Here is an 18,006-nt window from a genome sequence, read left to right as displayed (position 1 = left end):
TTTATATCCCACCCAGTTCACATCTCTGTTTGGTTTACTGATCCCTCACTGTGCAGAACACAGCGACACCCCACTCCGAGTCTCCTAGAGGAGAAAAGGAATTCTCCGTGCTCTGAGAAATGTGGGATGTGCACATTTTCTTTTTCTTAGATTTTTTTCTTTTCTCCATTCTACTTGATCCCAACTTGGGAAATTGTCTTGTCAGAGTGGTGGCAGTGGAGACTGCAGGGCTTGCCTTTTTCACTTGAGGAGCTGATTTCCCAAGAAAGTGTCACTAATTCCACTACTTTTGTTTACTCTGTGTCCTCTGAGTACTTGGTGGGATCCTGGCCTCTATCTTAGGAAATGTGCAGAAAAGAAGAGAAACTAAAATCTCAATTTTGTTGCCAGAAGACTGCAAGGTAAGGCCTGAGCACTCACACATAATGGGAATGTTTTGGAAATGAATGAGCTTGGAAAAATCAACCTGCAAATTAGTCTCGATTCTGAGTTACCCATTCACGGTTCTGATCCCAGAGGGGATACAAAGGAATATGGACCAGAATTGATATGTAACTACTACCTGGAACTCAAATGACCCCTGCAAGCCTCACAATAAAGCAAGATCCAAATGTCATGGCTAAGTGTTTCTAAACTAATACAATATCAAAACCACAATCCACAGAAAGTTGGTTTAGGCTAAATGGACATAGAGTTTGCTGAAACAAACATATCAATGTAGGATTTTTAAATTGATGCATCATATCATAATATATAATTAGACGTGTCCTATATAAAATACAGGACCACTAGGCATGCAAAGAACCAGGAAAGTCTCAATTGATATTAGGATAATGAACAGACATCCTATTAACCAAATAGGACAGCCAAATATCATAATTAAGACTATAATGCAAATATTCCACACCAACCTTTAAAAAGATAGTAGAAATAAGGTCAAAATATCTGGAAGTGAGTGGAGAGAGACAAAGTTACAGCAAGGAAAGAGAAGATAGAGCAAACCACAAAGTGGCAGCACCACAGATGAGAGGTATGTTAGAAGGGATTAAAGGAAGATTGATCTCAGGCAAATGAAAAAGTAGAGATCTCCAAGTCATAGCAAGGAAACTGTCCCCTCATACCATAAAGAGGAAGAAGGAAATTTTTTTCTTGAATCAAAAATAAACTCTATTTTCTGGTCTGCCATGTCAGAAACTTGCAAGATGTCACGGCACACTAATAAGTAAAGTCCACATACACCAAATTGAACAATTCCTCTTAGATGAATCAGAGAATCAGTGATTGCCTCACAAATAATCCACCTTTCACTTTTGCACCTTGTAGTCTACTCTCCACTTGACAAATATATAGCTCTTGGGAGCATTAGTGGGCTCATGGAGAACCTACAGAAGATCCCCTTGAAGTGTCTTTGTGTTCAGATTCAGACCAGATTCCTTCCTTGTTCCCCTTCTCTGCAGGATCAGCTCATCCCATCCATCAAATGCTTTTCTCTTCTCACATCCTCTTCACTCTGATCCTCTCTCCAACTCTTCCTTTTGGCTCCTCCAGATCCTGAGATGTCCTTGGCCCTTCCTACCTTACTCCATCACTCAGGCTGTTTTCTAGAGAATGGAGGGAAATGTTCATTGTCTCAGAAAAGTGCTAAGGAATAGATCAAGTTTTGGATGCCCTTAAATTCAGGCAAACTAGAAAGAAGTAGTTACTGTATTTCATCTTCTGGAAAATAAGCCTAAGCTCATTTCCTTGTTCAAAGAAAGAGTGGTGATATTTTTATGGATAATTGTACTTAGTGAATCTATCTCTGGAATTCTAGCTAGAAATTGGTTGGGGTCACCATTGAAATCATTGGGAACCACTGAGGGAGGAGGGGTCCACCCTCAAGACATCTCTTCCTTCTGGAACAAAAGGACCCTCTCAGGACAAGCCCATCCTAGTGAGAGACAGTTCATCTGCGGGGCACATCAAGGATGGGTTTTCAGGCTTCCAAGGGAAGAAAGGATCCTGACTAGGAACAGTCTCCACTCAAATTCCTGTCAAGTACACCTCATTTGACTATGATGACAAATGTCTGTGACTGAAGGAAAGACAGCACCCATCTTTTCCTTTGTCTTATTCCCTCAGGAATGTCCTCAGATTTTCAGTGGTTGTTACTTCACCAACAGACACACTCATGAGAACAAATAGGGAGATGTTGACTACAGCATGGTGGATGCAGACTTCAGGCACAAGGGATTCCAGCAAGGTCTGCACAATATCGGCATAGGAGGCACCAAGAGCCAGGATTTCCCTGAGAAGTACTGGGACTGAACAAACATCTTCATATTAATTTACCCCTAATGTAAGGATGTGAAGAAAGTTGCACATTCAGGTACAACATCACACAGCAAAGCTGTTGTCCTTAGATAATAAGTAAGAAATTTTGTTTCCTATTGCACTTCATGGTAGAACAAAAGTGGAACTGAAAGAGAATTGAATTCTCAGGGCCCTGTGGTATGAAGTCCTCTCTGTGCAGGTCTGAGGAAGCATCTTCAGCATGAAGAGGAACATGCGATTTCAGGACAGGTTTTACCCTCACTTCCCCATGAACTTGGAGCACTGTGTAAAGTGCTGCTGCTTGTATATGAGCCGCAGTAATAATCAGCCTCATCCTCAGGCTGAAGGCTAGAAATGGTCAGAGAGGCTGTGTTGCCAGACTTGGAGCCAGAGAAGCGATTAGGTATCCCAGAGGGACGATTAGTGACTCCATAAATCAGGAGTGTGGGGGATGCTCCTGGGACATTTCGATACCAAGAGACATAATTATACTTCCCAATATCATTGCTGGTTCCAGCACAGGAGATGGTGACTCTCTGTCCTGTAGACCCAGAGGCTGAGGGAGGCTGAGTCAGAACAGATTGGGACCAGGACCCTGAAAAGAGAGAAAACCACACTGGTAGGTCAGAACTGGTCCTAGGTGAGCCTGAGCTAGAGAAGACACAACATTAGCCCAGATTTCCTCTTGTCCCTTCCCTGGAGGTGTCACCTGTGTCCTGAGTGAGGAGAGTGAGGACAAGCAGAACCCAGGCCATGGTGGTGACGTCCTGAGAATGTTGCCTCCTTAGCACCCAGCATGGGCCTGGCTCCCCAGACCTCTCTTATCCCCTCCCTGACTCAGAGGAGGGAGGGGCCTCCATGTAAATCTGTTTCCAGTTCCTGCCTCTCCTCCCACTACCCTTAGCTACCTTGGACTCTGGCCACCTCTGCCTCCCTGGTCATAAGGGTTCAGTTAGGGGATTAAAATTGTTTAATGTGTGTTTTCTGATCCAGGACAGATGGAACCTGTGACAGTGCCCAGGAAGTAGAGCCCCTCTGGGATGTCCCTAATCTTCCAATAGTTGGGATTATTTAAATGTCACCTGATGATTCCCAGACTTCTGTGTGCTGTGTGGGATGTCCTTGAGGACATAGTACCAGGATAGCTGGATAGATCCAGTCTCTCCCCTTCTCAAGAAGAGATATGGCTTGGAGCATCACGCATTCTCCTCAACCTGCTCAACATCCCCCTGCTCTCTCAGGACGTGTGTCCAGACGTTGCTAAAGCCTCTGCCTCAGGGAAAAAAAAAAAGGAAAAGAAAAAGAAAAAAAAAATTCAGAGCTGGATTTTGATGCTGAGACCTGGTCTTGTTAATAGCCTTTCTGGAAAATAATCTGTTGTAGTACCACACATTTAGGGCTGGCACCCTAGTACTTTAGATATAATCACGGGAAAGCACCTGTTCTGATCTCATTACTGTTCACGGTATACCACAGCAACTGCTCTCCAAACTCCCGGTATACCACAGCAACTGCTCTCCAAACTCCAGTCTCTCACTGCCCCCTGGTGGACTCACAGGGAAGATCCCAGCCCCTGGGGAGGGCAGGGGAATGGAGCTGGGTAATTGGTAATTGTCCTGCTTCCTCTCCTCAGTCCAGTCTCCATCTCCAGTTTGAGCCCCTCAAACTCACAGCAACCAGTAAGTAAGCGTGGGGCTGAAATCCTGAGCATCCCACCCACCACAGGTAGGGCCATGCTGAGTTGAGAGTCAGCTCCAGGCTTGTCCCAGAGGTCTGGACTTAGTGACGAATAACCTGTGCAGTGAGAAAGGAGCAATAAAAGAAGGGTCCAGACCATGGTGGACGTTCCCCTGAGTCTGCATCCTGAAGCCTAGGCTGGGATGGCTTCTCCAAGTCCTTTCTTGTCCCAGTCTAAGAGATTGCTGCCCATTATGCAAATCAACCTTAGCTCAGGGTGCTGCTGGAGGAGCTTTTTGATGTGCAAAGTAGTGCTTATCCACAGGGGACAGAGAGAGGAGGCACAGCTTTTCAGACTCACCCTCAGCCCACAGGATACTTCTTCATTGTGTGGTCCCTTAGCTTCCACTGACAAATGTTGCCCAAATTGTGTCTTCATAGATGACTCTGTCCTCAGGAGGGCCTCGAGGTCATTGTGTTCACCAGGAGATTGACACACATGCAGATGGGAAGACGTCTGCATCAATTAGGGGTTCTTTATTCCAGTGCAGATGACAACAGGCTCATATAGGAAAGGGTTCTTGATGGTAATTTGGATAACAGTATTCTGAAATAGCAAGTCATGTAAATGTGCATTACCCTCTGAAGCAAGGTAGATACATTTTTATAAAGAATAGTTCTGAGTAGTTCTCCGGGGGTCTGATCTGCACATAACGATGGGGTGGGATCATCATCTTTTTGTCTAGAAGAAGGGAACCAGCAAGAGTCCTGATGCATTTAAACCCTCAGAAGCATGGAGAGGTGCTCTAATTCAATCTCAAACCCAATTCCTAGACTTAAACCAATTCATTATTTGTCTGTATCTAGAATGAATTTTAAGAAGAAGCCCCAAGAGAGACTCAAAGCGCAACTGGGCACTATAAAAGTCATGGTGAGAAAAGTATGCCCGAGGCCTATGTTTAGAAAGATTTATTGGGCACAAGTTATTTCAAATAAAGAAATTAAGTAAACATGTAATTTCGTCTTATATCATCTACCCAAGAAAGAAAAGGGAAGAAGCACAAAGCTTATTAGTTGACTATGATATCAGGAAATGATATCTCCTTTAAGTTTGTCATTGGTTCTATCATTCTGCAGGGTCGAGTGGAAATATTCCAAAACAGAGGGTAAAATTGGAAAGTACTAAATCACTCCTAGTGGGAATCTTGTGAGGAAATCCTGGAAATGAAAGACTCAATAAATCACTTTAAAAATCCTATGGAAACCATTAACAATGGATTAGACCTCTTTGAAGACAAAATATCAGGTTTTAAAGACAAAGTATATAATCTTGAAAGCAGAACCAGCAATAAAGAGAAGATATTAAGTTACCAAGACCAGAATATTCAAGAAATCTAGGATAACATTAAGAGACCAAATCAAAGAATCATTGGCATTTCCAAAATACAAACTAAAGGAATGTGCAATCTTTTCAGTGAAATAATCAGAAAATTTTTCAAACCTTAGGAACAAGATGAAAATCCAGACAGCAGCTACCGGAGAAGCTGGAGGAGGACCAGGGCCCATGAAGGTCATTGCAGACAACTTGGATGCAATGTCCAGAAGCAGGCAGCAGAGGCAGCAGTGAGACCTCTCTCACAGCAGAATGGCCTGGATTGGGCATTCCTCTGGTTCCCTGGAAGCAGACTGTGGTGGCCAGAGCAGGAATGGCAGCAGCAGGAGAGGTGGAGGCTCCAACATGTCTCTCTAACCTTTAGCCTGACCATGAAGGCCAGGAGGCCTGAGTGACTGGAGGAGATCTGCTGCACAAGAATGGAAATTCACTTCACCAGGATGTGGAGACTGTTCAATCACCAGGGAAACAAAGTTATCACTGTTGTATTGGATAATGCAGGGAAAACTACCATCCTTTCACAACTTTCTGTCAATGAAGTTATACATACATATACATACATGCTTCTTTAACTCTCCCCTTCATGTCTCTCCTGTGCCTTTGCTCTACAGTAATGATATGAAATAAGTATGAGAATGGTAAGTAGAAGATCCATCCAGCATTTCCCATCCTCTAAAACATTTCATCACAATCTCATTCTGATACAAACATTATCACTATCAGACTATATTTTTAAGAAATATAAAGGTATATGACATATCTTTAGAATGTTTACTTGTACCATAAAATGACTAAACATTGGCTTTTTTATACAGAAAAACATGATTTTAGGTTTAGAGATCATAAAAACTATATTATCAAACTATATTTATGTAAGATAAACAAGTAGTTTTAAAACTAATGTTCTTTTCCTCCAAAGTCAAATCAATTCTAGATTATGTGAACAAGAATTGCTAAAATGGTTGCAAACATGAGATGAATGATATTTTCAGAAACAATTCAGTGACTGGAAATTATTAAGCCACCTTGGGACAAGTTGGACATGCAATTCTACTGAAACAACTTCTAAATTAAATGAAACAATACAGAACAAATATTTCCCTGAAAACTTTATTGTCCAAACTGACATACTATATAAATTTATAATACATTTTATATTTTAAAGATATAGTATGAAAAATTGCAAGATATCATAAACATGTTTTCACAAATTGTGTGGCAATGATACTGTTTTTCATATGTTGTGATATACAGCATACATGAAATAAAAATATCTTATTTTATCTCATAGACATTAATGTGGCTACTAGACATTAGAATGCACATGAGGCTGTCATTTCACTGCTATACAGACAGTGCTGGACTGTGACAGGGACTTTATAGTATCCTGGCAATTTAAAGCAATCTGGTACAGGAAGCCCCATCAAAACCTACCCACAAGTGTGAACTCAGACAGCGGTGCTGATGTGGGCTAGAGATGTGGGATATGGGCCACCTGACCAGTAGATTCCTGAGCCTCAGCCCTGCTCTTGCCCCATCTTAGACACAAAACATTTACTTCCTGATGATCACAGCTGGGCCTATTTGACCTTATGGTTGTTGAATATTTCTGTTTTAAATGTATGATCTCTTAATATCCCATGGTGTCCGGTATCTCTGAGGAACTGGGAGGAATCAGGAGCTGATTTTCAGAAGGTGTGTAGTTCTTACTACACATCTACGATAAGTCCACAATCACTTGGTCTGTACTGGACTCCTCCCAGGGGGGTTTAACCTGAATGCAAGTCTTGTGCTCTCATCACCATTCTCCTTATTATTGCAGTCCCCTGGATATGATTGTCCACACAGGGAAGCCACTGGTGCCACTGTGGTGCCACAGAACCTCCTTTCCCCCGAATCTACACACATTTCTCAACTCTCACTACTCTTCATCTATAAATTAGAGCACCATCCCCAATATCGAAATATACTATGTCCTGAAATTAGAACGGCTCTGTAAACTTTCTGCTTGTTTTTTGAGGGGAGAGTAGCATAAGATGAAAAAACTAGATCATAATTTTGTGGGAGGTAAATCAATATTCTCCAAGCAAATAAACCTGAAATATTTAGGCAATGTGGTGGGAAAACAAATGAACAAAAAAGAAACTTCTCATATTTTTGTTTGTTTGTTTGTTTTCATACTCACTGACATGAACATGACTTTCCAAATCTTTTTTTATACTTGCTACTTTATGATGCTTGCACTCTCATCCAATTGCCATGACAATAGAGAGATTTTGGAAACGCTCTTGGATTTCCAGATGGTCCATTGGACTGTTCTGATAGGAAAGGGGGAGTCAATGCACCTGAGGGAATAAAATGTGCTTGTGTACTGTTGTCCATTTCACAGGAATGCAACAGTGTTACCAACCCAGCCTAGTGCTCTGGGGCCAGCCTGTCCCTGAATCTCTGCCAAACAGGTCTTTCAGGAAATTGCTGCAGCATAAGAGTGTTCGGGATAGAAATCCTCATGTATTCTATACTGGTTTGTGAGTTTGAGGGACTGCACCTTCCAGGAAAGAGGGGTGATTTGCTCTCATATGCAAAAATTCCATCCTCCAGTCAGAATAATGGGACACTGGATTGACATTGATCGGAAGGGATTCCCTCAAAGACAAAGAGTCCCTGGAGTGAGTCCAACTTAGATAGGGAACAGATGTCTTAAAAGACTTCATTATCTATATCACCTCTTATTTTCTCTTCCTGCAGGCCCTTTGGCCTCCTATATACTGACTCACCCATTCTCAGTGTTGGACTATTGCCGCATCTATTTCCTGCCACTCCGACATTGGCTCTGTTGGAGTAGAGAATTCGACACTTGACACGGTCTATTGGAATAGAGGACTCAACACTTGACATGGTTTTGTTGATCGTCCTCCCTTTTGGGGGCCATAGGCATGTCTCCATGTGTAGTTGCTTTTTAATATTAATAATCGATATATTATTAGAAACATTGGAAAAACATTGGGAAGGTTTTACTGTATTGGGACACAAAATAGTGCACAATAAAAACTTAGCAGTAATATATAGATAAAATATATGAAAATCAACAATTGTGGCTGTGCTTGAGTTTAAAGGAGACTGTGATTACTTCAGTATAATAGATGGATAAAGATACATTCCTCTGAGCTTGGATGCAGTGTTTAGCCTTTGTTGCTTTCTTAGTTTTAATAGTTGATTCTAGAGATACTTTACATAATAAAAACATTTAAGTTAATAAATAATAAAACATAATAAAACATTTAAGTTAAGCATAAATATAATTTGTGCTTTTCCTATGTTTAGTCTAATTCTTTGAGAATCAGAATAAGATTGTAGTCTGCCATTATATGAAATTAGAATAGACTAAATATTAATTATAAGTTGGTTTCTTTGTCCTTTAATAATAGTGAAAGCTTTTCACTGTTAAACACTGGAGTTCATGGTGGGGGTAGTTTCTCAGAAAATCTAGTAACGTGTTTTTTCTGAAGGTTGAAGTCTGGCAGATAATGGTGCCCTCAGTTTAGCTGGGAGACAAGTTTGTTTCAGTTTAGCTGGGAGACAAGGTTGTTTTAATCTAGCTGGGAAATAAGATTGTTTTGATCTGGACTGTCATACAGAGAGAATGTATACTTTGAGAAGAGGCATAGATTGTACTTTTGAAGGTTTTTCTTATTTTAAACTAACCATAAAATGATATAATCATTACTAAAGAAAAATATCTATAAAAAGGCTGGCAGAAAAAATAAAGTCAGATTCAGCCTCAGAACACTTGGTGTCTGTGTGTGCTGTTTTTCCCATCCACCTAGGACCCCTGACCCCTGCTAGGGCTGGACCCTGGCAAACTATCAGTCAAACAGTTAGGATCACATGTCAGAAGATAAACTGGAGAACAAATATGTATGTCGATACCAGCAGAAGTCAAGTCAGGCCTCTGTGCTGGTCATTTATGATGATAGCAAACAAACTAGTCTCACCTTGGACTAATTTTCTGGTTCCTTCTTAAGGAACATGGTCAAACTGACCATCAGAAGACCACAGGCCAGGCACAAGTCTAATTCTCTGCCACAACACATAGTAGTAGGAGCAGCTGTCAGTCACTCTCAGCTACATAAATGGGCATAAGGGACAGGAAACTCCCTATACAGGTGTGACTAGCTTTCACTCATTTTGTGAGCAATGACCAGACAGTGATCTCCATTCACTGAGCTGGTTTTTCACCATGTATTTTTTTTTTCAAATAATTGTTTTGGATTTCAAAGTCAAAATCTTCTTATTTACTTCCTGAACCCTGCAGTCACTAGTTTAAAGTTTTCAGTTTTCAGCATGGAGACTATTTCCGGTGAGCCTGGTTCCTGCATTAGACACTCATACTCCCTTGCCTCCCAACACAGTGTGTCAGAAGAAGGGCCTATTTGCTGACTTTCCCCTGACAGTTTGACCCTGAAAAAAAGATAAGATCATGAGCCCAGAAGGATGGTGTCCCCAGGGTGGGATGTGCTGATCTGCCCAGACCAGCTCTGGCTATTGAGAACAAGATCTACCAACAGCCCACATGATTAAAAAGTGCCCACATAGCTCTCAGATGTGAGCAAAGTCCAAATCCACCTCATTCCCACACCCAAGAAAAGATTCTAGAGGCAGGGGTCAAACAGAGAAGAGGAATTCCTCATCTGGGGACAGCAAGTCAAGGATTAAGGACTCTGTGCTCTAAGTGGCCAAGCTAGCCCAGGAGTAAAGCCACGGCACAGACTGAGATAGTTGATTCTGCAAAAACTTTGGAACCAATAAGGAAAAGAGTTGCTGTGGATGGAATGTAGGTCTGAAGGGCTGACACTCTGCTTTCAAGGTCCCAGCAGCTGGACCCTGCTCTGGACAAAATAAACATTCTCAATCATCAACCCTGAGCATGGTCTGGTTTGCATGAAGACAACTCTCCCCAGAAAGGGGATAAGAAAGACCTGGGGAGAAGCCTGCCCACCTGGTCCAAGAGAGAAACCTCAGGACACCACCATCATGGCCTGAACACCCCTCCTCCTTGGCCTTCCAGCCCACTGCACAGATGCTACCCCAGAGTCAAAACCCACCTAGCCCAGAAATATGGGAGTCAGCTCAGCAGGGTTGTACCTATAAAAGTTCTCAGAACTTACTGCAGGATGTGGGACTGGAATAAAATCTACACAGTGTGCTCATGGGCTTTGTGAACCTCAGATTATCCACCTGCCAGATCACATTGGGTGTTCTGCTCAAGTGTTCAGGAGGGTCCATCCTCCAGCCAGCTCATGGGATACAGGGGTTGATGCAGAAACCAGGGGACACCCTGTAGACCCACAGAATCCCTGAGTTCTTCCAGGGAAGGGGAAGGTAAGGTTAGGATGGAAATTTTTCTTTATCTTCAGAGCCAACTTTCCTTCTTTCTCTTTATAGGCTCTGCAGCCTCTATGTGCTGACTCAGCTATCCTCAATGACTCCCTGTAGACCCACAGAATCCCTGAGTTCTTCCAGGGAAGGGGAAGGTAAGGTTAGGATGGAAATTTTTCTTTATCTTCAGAGCCAACTTTCCTTCTTTCTCTTTATAGGCTCTGCAGCCTCTATGTGCTGACTCAGCTATCCTCAATATCACTGACCCCAGGACACATGACCAGAATCACCAGTGGAGGCAATGACATTGGATAAATATGTGCACTGGTACTGAAAGAAGTCAGAACAGGCCCCTGTGCTGGTCATCTACAGTCACCTACAGAGCTAGCAAATAGCCCTTAGGGATCCCTGACTGATTTTTCTGGTTCTGATGGCATTGGAAGCAGCTGACATTGACTCCAAGTAACACAGACAGATGAGGACAGCGGAAAAGAACCTTTGCTCTATTTTTTTTTTTTTTTTTTTTTTTCCTTCAGTGCAAGGCAAGCACTCTACCGACTGAGCTATCTCCCCAGCCCTGGAAAAGAACCTTTGCAACCAGACCTGACTCTCAGTCTCAAGCAACCTCTAAGTGAGTTTGTTCTCAACTTACTCATTTACTTTTTCACTGAAGCCCAAACTACTAGAAAAAGGAATAGGTGGTTCTTTCACAGAATTAGTTGCATTTTAAATCTGCAATACTGTCACTTTATTTCAGGTCCATGAGAGACTAGTTTGCAGGTTCCAGGGATTGTAAACAGAGTCAGTTCCATGCATGAGACATTGCTAGTCTCTTTCCTCCCTTTCAATAGAGTGTGGTAGAAGCAGCCATCCTCAGACTTTCTGACCTGGGAATTTGCCCTGGAAAAGTATTGTGATCCAAGAGGGATCATGCATGCAGAAAGAAATACCATGACCAGCTCTGGGTGTCTGAGAACAAGAAAGTCCCACTGCAGTGAGTAGAGCATACATGGCTCTTTTAAAATGCTTAACTTATCTGGGTAACGTGGTGTACAACTGTAAGCCCAGTGACTTGTGAGGCTGAGGCAGAAGGATCACAAGTTCAAAGTCAATCTCAGAAAGTCAGAGAAACCCTAAAAACTTAGCAAGACAGTGTTTCAGATTGATCTTTTTAAAAGTGCTAAGGCTGCAGCTCAGTGGTGAAGTGCCCCTGGATTAAATCCCCCAGTACCCACTCCCTCACACAAAAAAAGTTTCATTTCATTAAAAATGTCGTGACCTTTTCATTTCATTAAAAATGATGAAAGTCTACACCTTGGGATTCTCAAATGAGGGCTTGAAGAGAACACAGGGTTCCTGCTCCCATCTTACTTCTCTGTTCTATGGCAGAGACTTCTGGATCCCAGAGCAAAAACCGCTGCCTGCACCTGTATCACAGTCACTTATGACTGAACGACTTTCCTTGCTCCTGATACTTGGATTATGCAACTTATCCAGGGTAAATGTGTTTTTTCCAGAATCTGCTTGACGATGAATTCTTTCTTTTATTTCTCTGTGGGAGTATAGGTTATTATAGTATTGGTGCATATGGGTCAGAATGCTAAAAACAATGATACCCTAATCATATCTGTTAAAATGGAGCAGGAATCTTATGACTTATTTGCCATTGTATGAATGCATGTGTCTCATCAGATCTACCTACATATTTCCCACTTCATGTAAATAGAAATTTCATGATCCAATTATCATGACATGGTAGATGCCTGGGATATTTTCTTGGGTATCCTGATGTTCCAAGCCCACATAGACCTTGTGATGACAGGGAGGGAGATGAAGCTGAAGGGATAAATCATGGGCGAATGCTGTTGTGCACTCCACGTTGAATGCAGTTTCTGATTCTGCTCCCTGAGAACAATAGAGAAAAATTTTTCTACATCAATGGTGCTTAACATGCACCTGCACATGTTATTCAGCCTGAAAGATTCCATATCTGGTGAAGACAATGAAAATGAGACTTCAACCTGATGGGATCTGTTGAAATCTACTTCTACCTTCAAGGATCCATTCAACTGTGGCAGGACTAGGCCAAGTGATTAAATGGATAGGGAATTCAACAACAATCCATAAGCCATTTAGGTCCTAGTGTGACATTAGTCTATGCCATTTCCCACATCATGATGAATTAATATTATTTACCATCATGGATGGGGTGGAGGTGGGGGAAGACTGAATTTATTTTGTGCATCAGCCACATAGTAGGTGTTTTAGTGTTTGCAACCAATATAGTGGCAGTTGCAATGCCTCCATTATACCAATGAGGCATGAAAGCAGCCATTGAAAATACTTCAATGAATGGACATTTCTATTTTCCAACAAATCATTACCTACAAATCCAGGCAACAAGTTTAGTGGCTGACCCTGTATTTTAGTCTTTCCATGTTGTTGCAGAGATTGCTCTCTTTGTTTTCTTGATGCACTGAGTTTTGGGGTTAGAGAACTTTTTCACATCTGGAAAAAAGGGAAGGGATTGATGTTGTTATTGAGACACCACCGTTGGCCATTCATGATGAATTTTGTTAGTTGGGAAAGAGATCCAGTTAGTTGGGAAAGAGCTCCATCTACTGCCTCCTTGTCATTCCAGTTCTAGGGACTCAACTCATAGCTTTCCGCTGATCAGAAGCCATGACTCCCCCTTGACCTTGTTCACTCTGTAGAAGATACTGTTGAATTCCGCCTCACCTCCAGCATTTCCTTGGGAGTATGGAAGTGTTCAGGGCCTGCCCAGGAGTCAGCCTGACAGAGAAGTCTTTCCATGTTCTTGACTATATAGTAGATAGTGACTTTTGCAGTCCATTTCTTCTGTTATAACAAAATTAACTTCTTCTTGGTAACTGACAAACAATAGAAATTAATTTCTAACAGATCTGGAGGCCAGGAAGTTAAGGTACGAGCACATCCAGTGTCTGGTGAGGGTCTCTCTTGCTGCATCAGCACATGGAGGAAGAGATGAAATGGAAACCAGGGCTATATTAGTGTTACCTGGCTATTTATTAGGCATTCATCCCATCAAGAGAGGGTCCCTCAAGTCTTACTGCCTCCTGAATGATAAGCCTCTCGATATTGTTGCATTGAGGATTAAGTTGCATCATAAGTTTGGAAGAGACCTGGCAGTGGCTCTAAGACCAGTCTCGTGCTGATTCTCAGCTCCCACCCCACCCAGGGGTGGGCGAGATGCTCAGGAAACTGTTCCAGAATGAGGAGTGGTGGGACTGAAATCCCCACAGTGTGATCCTTGGTTATGTTGAGGCTGAGGGACTAGAGATGCCAAGAGATAAGGGAAAGTTTCTTCCTATGTTCAGAGGCTCCTTCTACTCATCATGATCATGGGCTACCAGTACTGAGGTTGATGTGAGGGGGCACCCTGCTAATAAAGAAAGTCAATGGAGTACATCCAGGACTGGGAGATGGGTTTCTTGGGACTATTGCTACATTGTCATACCCACAATTCCATTTCTCTCCTTGCAGTTTGTGTGACCTCCTACAAAGTGACTGGGACATCCTTAATGTTGGTGATCCCAAGATAGATAGCCTGGATTGCCTCTGGGAATAACAACATTGGAAGTTGTTTTATGAACTGCAGAAGACAGACAAGGCCCCTGAGATGGTCATCAATAGAGACAGCAACAAGTGTCCAGGGATCTCTAACTAAATTTCTGGCTCCAACTCAGGGAATGAGGCAACTCTAACTGTCAATGAGGCACACTCTTTGAACAAGGCTATTACTGTCAGGAGTGAAACTCACAGTGACAAAGGTAGATGAGTAGGTGTGACATGTACATGGTTCTTATTTCACTTCCTGCTGTGGTCACACTGATGATAAAAAACTGGTCACAATTAGTAGAAGTTTCCATTTCTGCTCCTGCTTTACATTCCTGACAGTTGAGGGCTGGTTTCCAAACATGTCCAGTCTCAGCTGATTCCAATAACCTGACCAGGATGTTTAGAATGATTCAAATTGCCAACTTCCTAAGACTCTAGAAACCATATCAAGCACCACAAAATCTATGAGAACTACAGAGAATACCCCTTAGACACTGCATTTTAGTGTCTCAGAAGAGAAACATCAATGTAAGATAGTAATAAGTTTTGGAGTCTGCACTTGAATGTGTTCTTGCAGTACTTGCAAGGAAGGAACTGGCTAGAATTTGGTCATATCTATGGAATACTAGAAAAGGGACAGAGGACATGCAGGAAGGTGTTGGGCAAGAGCAAGATGGCTATAGTTAGCTCCCTCGCCGAGGCTTCCATGTAGCCTAGGTCATGAACTCCCTGACTCAGCATATGTACTAAAAGTCAAAAACTTTGGTTGGTGAGTATGTGTCTACTTATGTAACCTGCTAGCAGTATGCCTTCTTTGTCTGGCCTGAACATAAAAAGTTCTATGGAAATGATTTGGGTTGGGGAGGGAAGCTAGGGGCTACTGGCACATCCAAATAAAGCATCTGTTATCCCAAATGTGCCTCACATCTTCTTTCAACTTCTAGATACATAACCTTGGTTCCTGGGCCTGAGTCCCACAGGAAAACTTGTGTAGTTGGCATGATCCTTGCATGTGAGAGATGTGTTGACTCCAGTGAATGGGGTTGTTCTATGGCCACCAAGCAGCATATAGTACTCAGCTGCCAAGATCCTATTAGTCTGGACTTCTGTGAAGAGTTCAGACACAATGGATGGGTACCTTGTGAGTACAGAGAAGAATTCAGATTGTCCTGGGTCAAACATGAACCCAGCCATGGACCCAGGGGGACTGTGAACTGAGAAGTGGAGTCCATATGCCAGCCCACTGCCCAGGAGAAAGATGGCAGCAATGGTCCAGATGAGACAGGGAAATGGATTTAGGAGCCACACAAATGGCTGCTAGGGCCATGGGATGGTTGCTTCCTACAGCTCAGAGAGCAAAATCTGATGCAGGTTTATGAGAGACTGCCAAGATGAGAGAGTTACAAGATGAAGAAGAGGTGTGGGAAGTCAAAGTATGGTTGCTGGAGGAGGATCTCCATATCTTGGATATACCCTATGGTCTCCCCTCATAGTGCTGGTGAAATTGGAAGAGGAGGACAATACCATACTGGATCTCCTTGAAGTTCATGATGCACTCCTGGGTCTTGGTGATGGCACTGATCATTTCCACTGCCCACATGAAGATGACATCTAAGGCTTCCCTCTGTGCTGAGCCCATTCCTCTTGGGAGGGAGAGGTGCAGGGTGGTTAACTGTCCACAGACAAATACAAATTCTTCCCAATCAGAAACTTCCACTGCAGAATCTCCTCTTGCTGACAGGCCTGAAACTTCGTGAAGGAAGGAGGGATTCCCAGATGGAAGTCCTCCTTATGAACCTCTGTGTCTCTGTATTTGTCATTCGGGTGATTTCTCAGTGGAGCTGTGTTGTATGATGATGCAGCTCTGCAATTGTGCAACTGAGCATGTAGCTGTGCAATTTGTACTGGTAGCTTGGGTTTTTGTTCAGGTTGAACATGATAGCTTGGTGAATCTTACTGCTATGGAGCTCTCGAATGTACCCCCTTCTTGTTCTGTTCAGAATTCTCTTTTAAAAAAAAAAAAAAATCTGCCTGGAGTCGGTTACAAAGGGAGCAGCCGCTCGGGCTGCCTTACAGCTGCCCGCTAAGGCCTCGCGCCCCTCGCCATTTTCCAGCCGCGCTCCGACGCGGGTCGCGGCGGCAGGGAGAGGCGGAGCCGCCAAGAGCGCTACCCGGGTCGACCCCGCGGGAAGGTCGCGGCCGTGACGACGGCTCTGGGCCCAGCTCCCCTTCCGCACCCCTCCCGCCGGAGTGAGGGGAAGATGTCCGTGTCAGGGCTCAAGACCGAGTTGAAGTTCCTGGCGTCCATCTTCGACAAGAAGCACGAGCGATTCTGCATCGTCAGCTGGAAGCTGGACGAACTGCACTGCCAGTTCCTGGTACCGCCGCCGGCGCCGCCGGGTAGCCCGCACTCACCGCCGCTCACACTTCACTGCAACATCACGGAATCTTACCCATCTTCTTCAACAATATGGTTTGTGGACTCAGATGACCCAACTCTGACATCGGTTCTGGAACGTCTAGAAGATACTAAGAACAACAATTCGCTTCGTCAGCAATTGAAGTGGTTGATATGTGAACTCTGCAGATTATATAACCTTCCTAAGCACCTGGATGTTGAGATGCTAGATCATCCACTACCCACGGGTCTGAATGGAATAACAGAAGAAGTGACTTCAGAAGAAGAGGAGGAAGAAGAGATGGCCAAAGATATAGAAGACTTGGATCTTCGGAGATGAAGGAAGAAGAGCCTATCAGTGGGAAAAAGTCAGAGGATGAAGGAATTGAAAAAGGAAATTTGGCAATATTAGAGAAAATTAGGAAGACTCAAAGGCAAGACCATTTAAATGGTGTGGTGTCTGGGCAGTGCAAGCTTCAGATAGACTTATGAAAGAGCTCAGGGACATATACAGATCACAGAGTTATAAAACAGGGATTTATTCAGTGGAACTCATAAATGACAGTTTATATGATTGGCATGTTAAACTGCAGAAGGTTGACCCTGATACTCCGTTGCACAGTGATCTTCAGATCTCAAAAGAAAAAGAAGGCATAGAATACATTTTGCTTAACTTCTCTTTTAAGGATAACTTTCCCTTTGATCCTCCATTTGTTTGAGTGGTATTACCTGTTCTCTCAGGAGGGTATGTGTTGGGTGGAGGAGCATTATGTATGGAACTTCTCACAAAACAGGGCTGGAGCAGTGCCTATTCAATAGAATTGGTCATCATGCAAATAAATGCCACCTTGGTCAAAGGCAAGGCCAGATTGCAGTTTGGAGCAAATAAGAATCAATATAATCTAGCAAGAGCCCAACAGTCCTATAATTCCATTGTACAGATACATGAGAAAAATGGCTGGTACACTCCTCCAAAGGAAGATGGCTAAATATGTTGACTCTCATATGTTTGGACCAATGTTGCTTTAAAGAAAATCTTCCCAACATGCAGATACAAGCTTTGAGTGCCCCTATAACAGCAGTACCGAAGATGTTAGCTAATAGATATTTTAGTGGATAATCTGTCAACTGACATCCAGTATAAGTTACAGCCATTTCATTTTGCTCACTTTAGTTATCTTGGATTGAGCAGTGGGGCCTTTACTGTATTTTCCTGATAAATACACGTACTGGCCACTTCTTATCT

At 43.0% G+C, this 18,006-nt stretch overlaps 1 pseudogene and 1 gene segment (V, D, J or C); one reads left to right on the top strand and one right to left on the bottom strand.

The window, feature by feature from the left end:
* Nucleotides 1-2,528: 2,528 nt before the first annotated feature.
* Nucleotides 2,529-3,096, bottom strand: LOC124991466 (immunoglobulin lambda variable 2-14-like). The segment is given in 2 exon segments: nt 2,529-2,908; nt 3,023-3,096. Coding segments are annotated over 2 exon segments (426 nt in total).
* Nucleotides 3,097-16,623: 13,527 nt separating this feature from the next.
* Nucleotides 16,624-17,761, top strand: LOC124991692 (ubiquitin-conjugating enzyme E2 Q2-like; annotated as a pseudogene).
* The last annotated feature ends 245 nt before the right edge of the window (nt 17,762-18,006 follow it).

Source organism: Sciurus carolinensis, chromosome 8, assembly GCF_902686445.1.
Source record: "Sciurus carolinensis chromosome 8, mSciCar1.2, whole genome shotgun sequence".
Classification (NCBI taxonomy): Eukaryota; Metazoa; Chordata; class Mammalia; order Rodentia; family Sciuridae; genus Sciurus; species Sciurus carolinensis.
The sequence above is the reverse complement of the archived record's forward strand: the minus strand, read 5'-3'. Positions and strand labels throughout refer to the sequence as shown.